Source organism: Acartia tonsa, chromosome 10, assembly GCF_053477335.1.
Source record: "Acartia tonsa isolate MP-2025a chromosome 10, ASM5347733v1, whole genome shotgun sequence".
Taxonomy (NCBI): Eukaryota; Metazoa; Arthropoda; class Copepoda; order Calanoida; family Acartiidae; genus Acartia; species Acartia tonsa.
Genome location: NC_137269.1, coordinates 42,660,846 through 42,675,093, shown reverse-complemented (window position 1 = coordinate 42,675,093; position 14,248 = coordinate 42,660,846). Strand labels below are relative to the sequence as shown.

Sequence of the window (14,248 nt, the reverse complement as noted above, 5' to 3'; positions counted from 1 at the left end):
TATCTCTTGTGTGAAGATCTTGACCCTAAGAACCCAGCTGAGGAAATGGTTGTTTGTACACTTATCTATGGAGTAAGACCCAGTGGAAATCAGACTATGGTTGGTTTCAAGAAAACTGCTGATTTTGCTGCTACTATCCCTGAGCTTGAATATACTGGTGGACCTGCTGTGCTTAAGAAGAAGTTGTATATGGATGATGCTATGTCTTCTCATTTAACTGATCAAGCCAGAGATCTTGCTGCACAAGGATTGATTGATTCTCTTGCCCTTAGTCAGATGGGTGTTAAAGCTATAACCAAGAATGGGGAAGATCCTTCTGATATAGTATCTGCTGATGGAGAATCTGTTGGAGTGTGTGGATATGTTTGGAACCCCAAAGAAGACACTATTGGACTAGACATAAAACCTCTCTTTTTTGGTAAAAAGAAAAGGGGGAAAATGCCTGAACTTGTCACAGGTGATGTTAAGGAAGCTCTTGCCAAAACATTTACAAGAAGAACTCTTTCTGGTAGAGTTGCTTCAGTTTATGATCCTCTGGGTATTGTTGTTCCAGTGACTGCTGACTTGAAGGTTGATCTTAGCCAGATGTGCAAGCTGTCTGAAGGATGGGATGATTCCTTGCCAAATGAACATCTTGACAAGTGGGTGCAGAATCTTGCTAGTATTCAGCTGCTTGGAAATATTAGAATCCCTAGGACAATCTTCCCAAAAGAAGGTCTTGACATTGATAACATTGAGCTTCTGATTGCTACTGATGCCAGCCAAGTTGTTGCAGTTGCTGCTGTTTATGTTAGACTCCTCTGTCCCAATGGAGAATTTGCTTGCCAGTTGATAGCAGCAAAGTCCAAGCTGACATCAAAGTTGACAGTGCCTAGGGCAGAGATGAAGGCTTGTACAATGGGAGCAGTTCTTGGTGATGTTGTCAAGAAGCAGTTTAATGGTTTAATCAAGAGATGTCTGTATGTGACAGATTCTACTGTGGCCCTCTCATGGATTCACCAAGACAGCAGGCCATTGCAAGTTGGAGTAAGGAATTGTGCTATCCAGATAAGGAGGTATTCTGATGTTAATGAGTGGAGACATATTGAATCTGCACTTAATCCTGCTGATATTGGTACAAGGCCTTGCAAAGTTTCTGATGTAATGGAAGGATCAATTTGGCAGATTGGACATGAGTGGATGAAGCAGCCCCAGCAACAGATGCCTGTCAAGACTGTTCAAGAGATGACCTTGTCCAAGGAGGAGAAGATGATTGTTGCCAAAGAAATCAGAAGCTCTGATATTCAAGGGATCATTCTGACAAACTTGGTTGCTAAGGTTTCTGAAAGGTATGAGTTCTCCAGATATATAATTGATCCTTGCTCCACCACTTGGCCAAAAGTTCTGAGGAAGTTGGCAATATTGGCTAGATTGACCAAGATTTGGAGAAAGAAAGCTAAGAGTCTTGAAGTAGTAGCAGAGAAGGTTGTTGTAGTTGTTGATAATGAAGATGAAGAACATGCTAAAAGGTATCTGTTCCAAGTTACAACTAAGGAAGTGCAACATTTTAATAATCCTTCCAAGTTGGTTGATGGTAAACTTGTTGATGGTGTTCTTAGACATGATGGAAGAATCCTTGAAGGGGATGAGCCTGACAATGTTGCCAATGTGATGGTGGATCTGAAGCCCTTCACCTTCTTCAACCCTATCTTGGACAGATACAGCCCTGTAAGTTATAGCATTATGACATATTGTCATGTTACAGTCACTCATCATGGTGGAATCAAGAGTACTTTGAGAGCTTCCAGAGATATAGCATTCATTCTTCTTGCTGACAGTTTGGCTGCTGAGATCAAGAAATCCTGTAAGTTTTGTCAGAAATACAAAGCCAGACTTCTAGAGGCAGAGATGGCCAAAGTTCACCCATCAAGATATACTATTGCTCCTGCTTTCTACTCAAGTCAAGCTGATCTTTTTGGACCCTTTGAAGCTCACTGCAAACATGGCAGGAGATCAACAATCAAGGTGTATGGTGTTGTCTTCAAGTGTTCTACAACTAATGCTTGTGCTGCATTTGTTATGCAAGCATATGACACTGAGAATTTTGTTGATGTGTTTCTCAGATTTGGCTCCAGATATGGTTATCCCAATCATGTGTATATTGACCAAGGATCACAGATTGTTGCTGCTTGCAAGAAGATGGAGTTGTCTGTTGTTGACCTCACCAAGACCATCAACACTAAAACTAAGACAAAGCTTAGTTTTGAAACTTGTCCTGCTGGTTCCCATAATTTCATTGGTGGTGCTGAGAGAGCTGTAGGAAGGATTAAAGAGTTGTTTAATGCTGTGTTCAAGGGATTGAAGTTGGATGTTCTTCACTATGAGACTGCCTTCTGTTGGATTACCAATGAACTCAATTCTTTGCCTATGTGTATGGGGAACAGGTACACAAATTTGGATGAGATGGATTTGATCACCCCTGCCAGGTTGTTGCTAGGAAGAAACAACAGGTGTGCCCCAGCTGGTTCTATCACAATGGCATCAGGAGCCCAAATGCTTAAGCATATGGAGTTAGTTGAGCAGAGTTGGTGGAAAGTTTGGGCAAGTCAGAGAATTGCTGATTATATTCCCAAATCAAGACAATGGCATGGTGATGGTATCCCAATAGTGAAGGTTGGTGATGTTGTTATTTTCCTGAGAGATACTGGTGTTCAGCTTGGTGGATTATCATGGAGAGTTGGTATTGTTGCAAATTTGGAAGAATCTCATGATGGTATTGCCAGGTCAGTGAGTATCAAGTACAGAAACAAGATTGGAGGGAAGTATTACTACACCAAGAGATCTGTAAGAGAGATTGCTGTGTTGGAATCTGAGGATGAGTTGGATTTGCCAGGCCAATTGAGTGAAGCCCTTGCCAGAGCCAACATCAACCTGACCATCAATACTGTAAGTACAGCATGAACTCTCTATCTTTCTTCTTCTATGAACTTTAAATGTCCTTTCTTATTAGTGAATTGGCATACATTTTGAACTGTGTAAAACATCTATGCCACAGTCAGCCTTTATGGCACTCCTAGTTTTAGTGATTTTATCTGATGAATTTATTATAAGTCTGTTGGAACACTTAGTCTGTAAGAAAAACTTTGAATCTGATGAATTGATATGTGAAACAAAGGACATTTAAATATTTGTTTATTTCCATGTTTTCCTCTATCTCTATTATAGTTGGCACAAATTGTGTCATTTTATGAACATTTTATGAAACCTTTAAAGATTTTAAACAAACTAATCAAAGCTCAAATAACCAAATCATATCAAAGTGGAGCTGGAGTTCAGTCAAGATTCAAGTACTGGAGTGTTGAAATTCCATTGTGGCTAACTTTCTGTGGTGGGACTGTACAGAATGTACATCTAGAGCAGCAAAATGGAATTTCACCTTAATCTTCTGAATTTTCTAGATCATCATTGGCAGAAGAGTCCCCATTGTCAAGAGGATCCTCCAGATGATTATTTCCACCAAAGATCAAGAAGATTTAGTTATGAAATTATTATTTAAACTTGTTTAGCTTGAGTAAGGCTTTATGTAAATAGGATGCCAATCTTAATGATTCTATGTAACTGTAAATGTAAAAGTCTAAATGATTCTTTTCTTGATTTTGCTTTTGCTGCATTTAATTCCCTTAAATTAACTTAAATTAGCAGTCATAGGCAGGAAAGATAATCTATGAATAGACCTTATTAATTGTTAATTTTATTTCCAGATATCCTAAGTGTTTTATTTAAAATGAATGTATGAAACAATCTGAAAGAAACCAAAGATTTAAAAAGGTAGAATTTTGACTCTTTTTTACAATTTGCTCAGTAGCCAAGAGAGGTGGGGCTGAGGCATTGTTGATGTTGATCCTGATCTTGTCTTGTTAAGGACTGTTGCTGCTGATGGTGATGGTGACAGAGATGATCTGGTAGAGTTCAGAGAGGAGGATCAAGCAACACTAGAGTTGGTCAACTGTGGATAAATGTCTGGCACTCAAATCCCCAACACCCTACCAAACAAGGGTTGAGCTTGAGTTGGGAAGCTTGCAGGTGTGTAAAGTTTAATTTAATGCTATCTGATGTTTAAAGCAATCAAATTCATGCAAGCAAAGTTGATCTCCTTAAAATTGAATCTGGCACTGAATAGTTTAAATTGTCTGATGATTATGTATCCATTCAATCCTAATCTGATGATCTTTAGGAGTGGCTTGGAGTGGAGCCAGCCCAGTAGAGAGGGAACCCTGCAAGAAGTGGCCTACAAGCAAAACTGCCACTTGAAAAAGGTACATACATTTAAGAGTCAAATTTAAAGAGCCTTGAAACTAGCAATTTCATAAATATCAGCAATTGAGTCCTGTAAGTCTTCTTTAATAGTGTTGAACAAAAGAATCTTAAGTCAAGTCTTTAAAATAACTGATGATTCATTATCATCATCTTCCAGCTCCTCAAGTATATCTTTTTTAGAGCTGCAGCTGCTGACAATCACAAGCTGACAAGGAGCACCAATTGACAAAGAAGTACTAGAGGATGAGATAAGAGTTGATTGCTGATGATCTGATCAAGATGATGATATAGTTGATGATGATACCAAAGATGATGATATAGTTGATGATGATACCAAAGATGATGATGAAAGTAATGATGAAGAAGCTATGAGTGATGAAGTTATTGATGTTGACAGCCAAGAAATGTTGAAGTAAAAGATGCTTGAGAAAGACTATGTAAGTTTAATTATTATTGTAAACCAATTTATTTTAATTTCTTTCTTCAATAATTCAAATTCAATCAATTTCTTTTACAAAAGCAGATAAAGTTTGACCTTCTGTCACTAAAAAATATTCAATTCAAAATCATTCCAAAAGTTTTATTTTTATCAATTTTAAACATTTTAAATTTTAAATCAAATGCATATATTTATTGTAAAGGATATCTGGATTAGTCTAATGGTCTATTCTTTTTAGGTTTACCGCACCTTTGATGTAAGAAACTATTGAACAAATTAAGAAACTGTGTGTAAATAAAGTTGAAATATTTGCAGAAGTCAACACAGAATGGCTAGAAACAAACTTTAAAATTCTACCTGTGGGCAGTCAAGCTGAAATACTATGCAGGTCAGAACACTGGGTCCTTTTTCGTCTTTTAGCAAATTGCTTTCTGACACAGAATTACACCATCAAACCTTGTTAAGGTGCAGTTTTAAGGATGGACGTTTTTTGGAAAATATACGAATTTGAATGAACACTAGTTTTTAATATAAATTAATATGACTGTAAAATTCCCTTTAACTCTTTTTTTCTGATTGAAGGTCACCCCACCAACATGCTAGCAGCTGTCTCTCAGTCTCAGAGAATAATAACAACCTCTGGAGGACAAAATGGCCACAATGTAACCTCCTCGAGAAGTCATATGACAGGCGGCAGTGTCATCACTACAGCTGGAAGGAACATAACGATTGGCAAGCAACCCACCACCATTATTACATCTGCAGGTATTGAATACTATACAATTAAATTGGGGCATTTGAGATAAGTGGAGGAGCGGGGAACAACCCTACTCTTTCAATTTTAGTTTTGAAAACAAAAATAACAAAAAAAATTTGTTTAGGGGCAATTTCTATTGAGAGGTAGGAGGTATTCTCCCCAGAAATAGTTAAAATAAAAACCTTCCATGGACCAATAAAATGTTTCACTATAAAGGAGAACCATGTCGGTTCAGCGATTAGCAAAATCCTACAGTTACTTTATGTACCACCTATCTTACTTCGGTTAAATTAAATGATGTCCATGTTAGCAACCTAAATTGACGACAATTTTTGCCCTGTCATAATATCCACGTATTTTATAAATCCATTAAGACACCTTACCTTTCATCTATAGTCATCTTTATCTCCAGGTCAAGCTGGCACAAACTTACTAACACCCACAGTTGAAGCGGACAACCAGTTTACCTCAGACAGCCAGGCTGACACTATATTGCCTGATTCTGGTGGGCCAAGCAGCGAAATAATAATTACACGAGAACCTCATGTTATACAGACTATTAGAAATACCACTCTTGCAAATATTCATTTAAATTCTTAAGATTATTTTAAATTCTCCAATTTTTTGAAAACGAAAAGACAATAAATTACACTTTTGTTCTGTACTAGGGGCTGCGCCCTAGCATTCAACGGCTCTATTAGAAGGGTTATGAAGGTAAAAACTAGCGTAAAAAAGCGTAAATTGTCAAATGAAATAGCTTAACACCATTCCGGGAAACTCAATCAATTAAGTGTTATTGAAATCTTAAGCTTCAGAAGAAGAAAAACTTTTTTACTTGATATGTTAAATCTGATTAAATAAAGTACAGAGGTTTACAATTGAATATGGAGGGAGGGAATTTGACAAATCAATTGTCCTATGCATGTGTCCATGGCTATTAATTAAGAATACATAGTCATCTATGGTTTCTATATGCTGTTAAATGTGAATTATATTTCTAGTATGGCTTCGAAACCGATAAATATCCGCTGGATTAGCAATACTAAAAAATATGTATAGCAACGTATTATATCCAGTTTTCTACGAATATTAAAATGTACAAACATAATATTAAAACAGTTTTGTTAACCCGTGCCTTCTGCATCTCTGGGTTTTATCATATTATTGTACATTTATATATTCGCGGAAAGCTGTTTATAATACGATGCAATGCGATAAATAACTATTTAAGTTCAAAGAACTATCCTCTTTGTCAAATATTAAAAATTGATTGTTTTTAAGCAATTAAAAAGAAAAAAGAAAAATTTTCTTTAAAAGAAAAAAAATAAATGTTTTGATATTGTAAATGTTTTTGTTAATGAAATACATAAATATATATATAGATATATTTATCTTTCTAATATTCTATATTGTTTTAATTGTTTACCAAATATTATTTTGTGTGTTTAAAGGGAGTATGCACGAATGAGAGCAAGTTAATTTAAGAATATTGGAGTTTAAAGTGCAAAATTATCAAGTATATCAACCAATAAAATGCCTTACATCACTAGTGGAAGGTGCTAAACATCAACTGCTCTCGTTCGTACATAGTCCCCTTTAGTTGTTTTGTTTTATGAAGTGTATTTTATTATTAGAAGCATAGCCACTATGTAACTAAGTAATTTTTTACGTCCTCATGAGAGAATATCTTTTGAAATTTATTTCGCTGCTTGTTTTCTAGGCTTAATAAATGTTTATGTGCTGAGGGTGACATTGGGCCATTTATTACACTGGTCCCCAAAGTTTTATAATAACGCTATCTTTTTTGTTATTCGTAGAAAACTGGATAGGTATAAAACAATGCTGTACATAACTTTTCAGTATGACTGAGAAACGGTTCTTATCCACCAGAAATCAATCGGTTTCGAAGTAATACTGGATATTTTTTCAGAATTTTAATAATATGGCGGTAGAACCAAAAATCCCTTGTCAAATGTATTTTTCTGGCAAAGCAGGTTGAAAAATTTAAAAATACATTCAATTAGACGTCCAAGGGTTGGTGTAAAGCGTGTTTAACCCCCTCATTTTACCCCTCTAAAAAATTTGAAACCCCTCAATTTACACACCCAAATAAAAAAGCTTAGACATCCCTGATTTGATGATTCCTCTTTTATACTATAAAGTAGTACATTGTATTCTTGTGTGTGCATGTCCGAAAATATCTTTGAAATTGTAGGGCTAAATGGTTTCAGTTAAGTAGTATAAGTGACTACGCTATTAGATATGAAGTCTTCAACAGTATGGCTTCAGGCTTCAAAACCGATAAATTTTCACTGGATTAGAACCAGTTCTCAGCCATACTGAAAAATAATGTATTATGTTTCATTTTAACATCAACAGAAAGTTGTCTATAATACGATACGATAAATAACTATTCTTTATTGTATCTTCTGCAAAGTCTTTTATTTCAATTCATGTTGTTTAGGTTGTCCAGAATTTCACCCAAATCAGTTTCGAGCTGACCGCTGCAAGCATTGTACAAACATGGCAATTATATTTTTCCACTTACTGTTTATAGAATAATTAGTGTTTGGACAATAAATGTATCAGGATAGACGTATAACCAAGACTACTACCTGGCCTTAGAGATAGGGTCCTATTTGTCTGCTAGCAAATTGTTTTCTGCTCTTTTGTAGCGACTTGGCTGTGTTTATATTTCTGATGATATTGGCTGATATTCAAAGAAAGTCGCAATAGGGTCCCCACCCCACCCTGTTGGTATAGTTAAACATAGCTAGTATCCCCTCTATTCTTCTAGTTAAATGTTTGAGAAGTTTGAGACACTTTTAAATAGCCACTATGGCTAGCTCAAGCTCAACGTTCATTCACATTATGACTTGACTCGCTATCTCATGAGAGCTTCTCATTATTACCTACTTCTCTCCGAGTATGGAATAAGATTAGATGTTTTTGCCCTCTTCCTCTATTTATGAAGACATTTTTGCCAGTTAATGGTATTTGACATTGATGCTGAAATATTATGAAACAAGTTGATAACATTAATTTTAACTGGTATCCAAAGACAGGGCTGGGTTGTGTGATATTATGTTTATTTTAGATTCAAGATCACTCTGGGGCTACACCAGACCAGGTTATTATGTAATGTATATTTCTTAAATGGGTTTATTCGGTTCTTTTCCACAAAGTGCTTATAAAGCACTGAACCCCTCCCCTAATTTATAAAATGAATTGAAAAAAGGAGGTTTAGTTTTCTTTTCTATGCTGAGCCCTACAGGTCATATACCTGGCGGAGCTACTCAAATTTACATAACCTAGTGTAGTAAACAAACCATCTAATCTCACCCCATATTTTCAATTTATTTTAAAAAGAAGAGATGGGGGTATTTGTGCTCAACAATTCACTTTAAGGAATAACACCGACTATTCCAGTATATTCAGTGAGAACAATACAAAAGCATAGCAATTATTGTATCTTACTAGTAGAACAAAACTGTGTAGTTTCCCTCAAATTACCTAGCGAACAGTATGAATTTTATATGTAGATCTCGCATGCTTTGGAATACATAGTTGATAAAGAAGCCACTCTAGTATTAGAAGAAAAAGGTATTTTAATATTAGGTTCAGTTCATTTTAAAAGTGCCTAACTTGTTATGTTATGTTGTTGGATACGGGCTAAGTTGCAAAAATTGGATCTTAATTTCCTCATAAGGCTGTGAGAGACTCAAAAATTGTTCAGCGGTTTTCCTAACAGAACCCAACATACCCCTCACTTTCAAAGTAATGAAAATGAGGGAGGGGGGGAGAGATTTGTTATTGTTAGTTTGTTTTTATTTTGGGTGAGTTTTGTTAAGTAGGTTAAATGGGGACAGAGTAGCCACACTGATTTTAGGCATGGGGAAATTAACTACTTAAGTTTTACAGGAATCATCATGTTAAGTTTGAAAAAAATAAAACAATTCTCACATGCATAAATTAAGTATTAGAGCTTTCCATAATATATGGACGTACGGACCAACCCTAATTAAATAAAAAATTAGATATGCTTTTAAAAAGGACTAAGAATTTTTCAAAACCCCTGGAGTTTTTTTTAGTATTAATTTACTTTTTTAGTCTTCCACTTTTCAGGTTGTTTGTACCTGGGTGGTTATAAGCCTGCATTTAATACTGAATACCTAGAATCCAAAGGGAATAGAGATAACCTAGAGGCATACTGTCTAAATCAGCCAAAGGGATAATAGTGAAGTTACATGTCATTCATGTCATTGGTTGAAACATTTTACAGATTTTGGTATGTAATGGTGGCATAATTTTTTCATTAAGTTTACATGAGTTGCATACCTTAGGATAAAGCTTTTCATGTAAAAATTTCTTTCCTCGCATATTGTGAAGCATATGACTAAACCTATAATAGGTTAGTTATGAATAGTTAAATTTCACAGTATACAGTTAGCTTTCTAAAAATTATAACGGCGAAAAATGTCATTGCCTGCATTTCGTATTTTTAAAAAACCTGTCAAATGGACCGTCTAAATAGATAATATTATGTCTATTCCAAAGGGATAAATCTGATTGTGAACACAGCTGAAGGTCTTAACAAGTATATGGGCCCCAGATATGCTAAGCAGGTGGATGACAGATGTAAACAAGGATGACAGCATCCATAAGTAGCGAATCACAAACAGATAAAGAGAGTTATAAAGCAGATGTTCAGTAGCATAATATAAAAAAGAGATGTTATGATAAAACTCCTTATTATATGCATATAAATCAGAGATCTAAAGGGATAAGACAATGGCCGATAAATTAATGTACATCATCAACGATGATACACAAAGTTATCCATTACTAAATAACAGTAAGGGATTGATATATTTGGAAACTTAACTTGATGAACCTACCAATCAAAATTCAATAAAGTCCACAAAGTTGTTAAGAATAAGAAATCCATATCACTAAAATTTGGGGACTATTATATTAACAGATGTTGATTTAGCTAGATATTACACGTTATTTCAGCATGCCAACCGTGTTCAAAAATTGCCCCATATAGAAGAAATCAACATTAATTTACAAGACAGTATTGACCAAAAACTTGACTTTAAGGTAAATGATATTTTAATAGACATATAAACTGTTTTAAATGTTTATTAATATGTCCATATTTTTTTCTGCAAAGCTACTTGTTGACTTTTTTTGTCTGTACGCAAGGAAAATTGTGTGTTCTTGGCTTATATCAAATATAGGGGGCTGAATTTTTGTGATGATTTCCCTGACCCATAAGCCCCTACTCTACAAATTACTTTGTACGTCTGCAATGCTCCACAAATAGAAAATGTGCCTTAGTAAATAAAGATTATCTGGAACTCATTAACTCTATATTGTTAGTCTATTACCTATGCTGGAGTGTAGAATTTTGGCTGCAGCTTTACTGATCATGGTTGTTATCATCTTTGTTTTAAAGGAGTTATCAGAAGTGGCCCATAAAATCAATGAATATTTAGAGAACAAACAGTCAGTTCTTGGTATGTTTCATATTATTTTTAAAAACAAAGCTTTTCTATACTAAGGGTCATTTTTACAAAGTTTGCAAAAAAGGGAATAGTAGCTTTTACAATATTGCATAAAGTTGTGAATAAGATTCCAGTCAAACGCGCATATTAAGTCTAACTGTTCTTAATGTTGATAAAACGCATAGTATAATTAAACGCATATTTGAAAGCAGTTTGACCCAATAAGCGCCTTTGACTGGAATATTACACAAAACTTCATGCAATATAATGTGAAATTTACTATTCCCTTTTTGCACAATTTCTTTTAGAATTAAAAATTAATGTTCTGCTTATTAAGTTCTGATACTATACAAGAGTTATTGTTTGTTGGCCCTTACTTCTGGTTTTAAAGCTTCGCTTTTATGGATGATGTCATCCTTGTTATAGTATAAAAGATTTTAGAAATATGTTCATTAACTTCTAACAAATTGTTGAACTAGTTGGAATTTTCATTCATTTTTTTACTTTTTATTATTAAAACTAAAATTGAAACAGAATGTCGACCTACCCCACCCTTTAAACTTCCTCATGTGCCCCTAGAGTATCAGCCAGTAAAGTATTAATTATTTTTCCATTCTTTTCAAATTATCAAAATATTTTTTTCTAATCAAGTTCATTGTGCACAAGGAAAGTCCAGATCAGCTACTCTGGTCATATTCTACCTTTTTAAACATCATAATATGAGGTAATATTTGGTTGGTTCCAGGGAGGGAGGGGACATTGGGCTGTTTATTGCACCTTCAAGTTTTATGATAACGTTTTTTCTTATTCATTGGCTCAACAACTTTGGAGACTTTAATTGAATTTTGATTGGTTGGTTCAATTAAGTTGAATGTTCAAACTTTTTAACCATTATTTGTAATCTAAAGAGGGGGTAATTTTGTGTATCATCATTGAGGATGTAAATCAATTTATCAGTCATTGTCTTATCCCTTTAGATCCCTGGGTTGATTCTAAACTTAGGGAAAGGAACTAATATGATAGAAATTTTGTTTTCAAATGACATAAAAATTTGGCTAAAGGGGACTATGCACAAACGAGAGCAATTGGCTGGCACTAAAGTATACTTTTTCGATGAAAAATGTGTAGTTAGAAAAGGGGGTGGTAAATTGTAATAATATAAATGTCTCAAAATGTACTTTTCCTATTTACAGCATTTGATGATAATTTACTGTGTTTTTTTTTAAATTTGCACTTTGAATTCAATATAACATTTAATTTGGTCCAAATGCTTAACGTTTAAAAAAAAATTATACTTTTTTTCACATTTGATAAAACTATATCAATCATAAGCCTAGTATATTCATAAAAGACACAAAATCACTTGCTCTCGTTCATACAAAGTACTCTGTAACAAAATTTTTACCAACACAATTTTTGTTGTTTAAAGTATTAGAATTTACATAGGTTTGTATATACTTTTCATACACAAGATCATGTGTGTGCTTTTTATATAAATGCGCAATTTAATTTAGAAGTGTTGTAAATCAAGGGTACTGACAAATTGTTTTTATAATTGCAGGATGGCAGAGGCCTTTAAGCTTGTCCAAAGCAAGCGGAGGATGGCTGAACCTAATCCAGGTTTTGTTAATCAGTTAATGGAATTTGAAAGAATGAAAGAAAAAACGAAGTAGTGCGTAGATTTCAATATGAAAAAATAATTCTACATGTACACTTTGCAATTATGACTTATGTGAATTAAATCATTTTGTAAAAAAAAATTTAATACTTTGTTAAAATAATTTTTTTATTATAAAATTTGTTACTTGGAAATTTTTTAGTAGACAGTTTTAAAAATACATTAACAACTGAAAGTTTGAATTAGAACAATGAAGTAAGTTACAACAGTGCTGAGAATAGAAACCAGTAATTCTTTATCAACTGTGTAGAATCCAAGAGCTGTAAATGGTCCAGCATTCTCCACCTCATGAGTTAACTTTAGTATTCTTTTTTCCATATTGCTAGGACAGCTTAGATACTTAGTTCTAAATAAAATATGTCAAAATATAAAATGAATTTTTGCCAATGTACATAAAATAGATGTATATATGGCACTATTAAATATAATTTGGCATTAACTTCAAGTAATGACTATTTTTTTTGCTCTGATCTATACATTTTAAATAAAACACATAGAGCTAGCTGTATCTCTGTCAGTTTTAAAATTGGCAGTATCATGTTTGTTATGTTAAAGGGATAGTTTTATTAAACATTTACATGTAAATTCTTTTTTTTCTCCACATTTATGGGAAAAATAACTTTAAACTAAATTTTTACTCACCTCAAGATATCACCCAAGCCTTGAACTGTATTGTGACAGTGTTCAAGGCTTAAACAAATATAGAGCAGACCAAGAATAGACTTCAGGGTTGTGGTGGATAATTGGTGTATCATCATCCATTTCTGATCAGGGAGGACAACTCCTTTAATAACTGGTATTAAATTGTATGCCATAAGTATTATTACTATAGTGTGGTAGGTTGTACATTTCAAAAGACTGAATTTGTTTGCTTCTCTAAAGCTTTTGTAGTATACCAGTATTCTTTCTACATATGGTAAGTCTGTATCTGTGGTAATTTCTTTGACTTTATTACAGATATATGTAGTTATAATTCCTAAAATTAAATAAGGAATATGATCTAGCAATGTAGGAAATACTGGCTGAATTATTGAAGAAAGGCTAGGCAGCAAGTTAGTCTGAAAGTTTGCTTTCATATCAAAATAAGCAAAATAATTCAAGAATTCCATAAGGACAATACAAAGAAAGAGTAACAAGTTGAATGGTGCTTTGATTTCACTTGGATTAAGTTGGTATAAGTTTGTATATGCAGTATTTCTGAATATGATTAGTAAAACAAAATAGTAGCAGATTTGAATTCCAAATGATACATATTGAATGATAATATTTGTGCTTAGTTCTACTTGATATGCAATACTAGAGTTGGCTCAATATAACTATATCGCTATTGGCTAGTTTTCTATAAGTACATATCTATTTATCTATTTCTCAATAAATCAATTTATCTCCCCCGCCATTACTATCTAAAAAAAAGTAAATATTTATTAATTTAAATGATTTAAAAAATATTTTTTTAATTATATTTTTTTCACATTACCATCACTAAAGGGTTAATATGATTTACCTTTTAGTTTTAATATTCTAACACAAAGGAAGTGTCGCCACAATCGAATTCTTTTAAAATACAG

General features: G+C 33.8%; 2 protein-coding genes across 6 annotated transcripts in view; both read left to right on the top strand.

Annotated features, from left to right (window-relative positions):
• LOC145330094 (uncharacterized) overlaps nt 1-6,391 on the top strand; it is a 28,867-nt gene extending 22,476 nt beyond the window's left edge. The window contains exons 12-13 of the mRNA XM_080174677.1: nt 5,318-5,500; nt 5,905-6,391. Coding sequence (XP_080030803.1) covers nt 5,318-5,500; nt 5,905-6,092 — 371 coding nt within the window. The 3' untranslated portion in view covers nt 6,093-6,391. The remainder of the gene's footprint in view (nt 1-5,317; nt 5,501-5,904) is intronic.
• Nucleotides 6,392-6,805: 414 nt separating this feature from the next.
• Nucleotides 6,806-13,971, top strand: LOC145330093 (uncharacterized). 5 transcript variants are annotated; one of them, XM_080174672.1, is made up of 11 exons: nt 6,816-7,486; nt 7,957-8,018; nt 8,590-8,622; nt 9,035-9,095; nt 9,618-9,680; nt 10,053-10,117; nt 10,509-10,595; nt 10,954-11,014; nt 11,654-11,726; nt 12,564-12,622; nt 12,867-13,556. In XM_080174672.1, the coding sequence occupies exons 1-11, from the start codon at nt 7,435-7,437 to the stop codon at nt 12,872-12,874; spliced, it is 624 nt and encodes a 207-aa protein (XP_080030798.1). In that variant the 5' UTR covers nt 6,816-7,434; the 3' UTR covers nt 12,875-13,556. The 5 variants fall into 5 exon arrangements, with proteins under 5 accessions (XP_080030799.1, XP_080030800.1, XP_080030802.1 ...); XM_080174673.1 differs by lacking the exon at nt 11,654-11,726 and having other exon boundaries at nt 6,806-7,486; nt 12,867-13,971; XM_080174671.1 differs by lacking the exon at nt 12,867-13,556 and having other exon boundaries at nt 6,817-7,486; nt 12,564-12,780.
• Nucleotides 13,972-14,248: the final 277 nt, after the last annotated feature.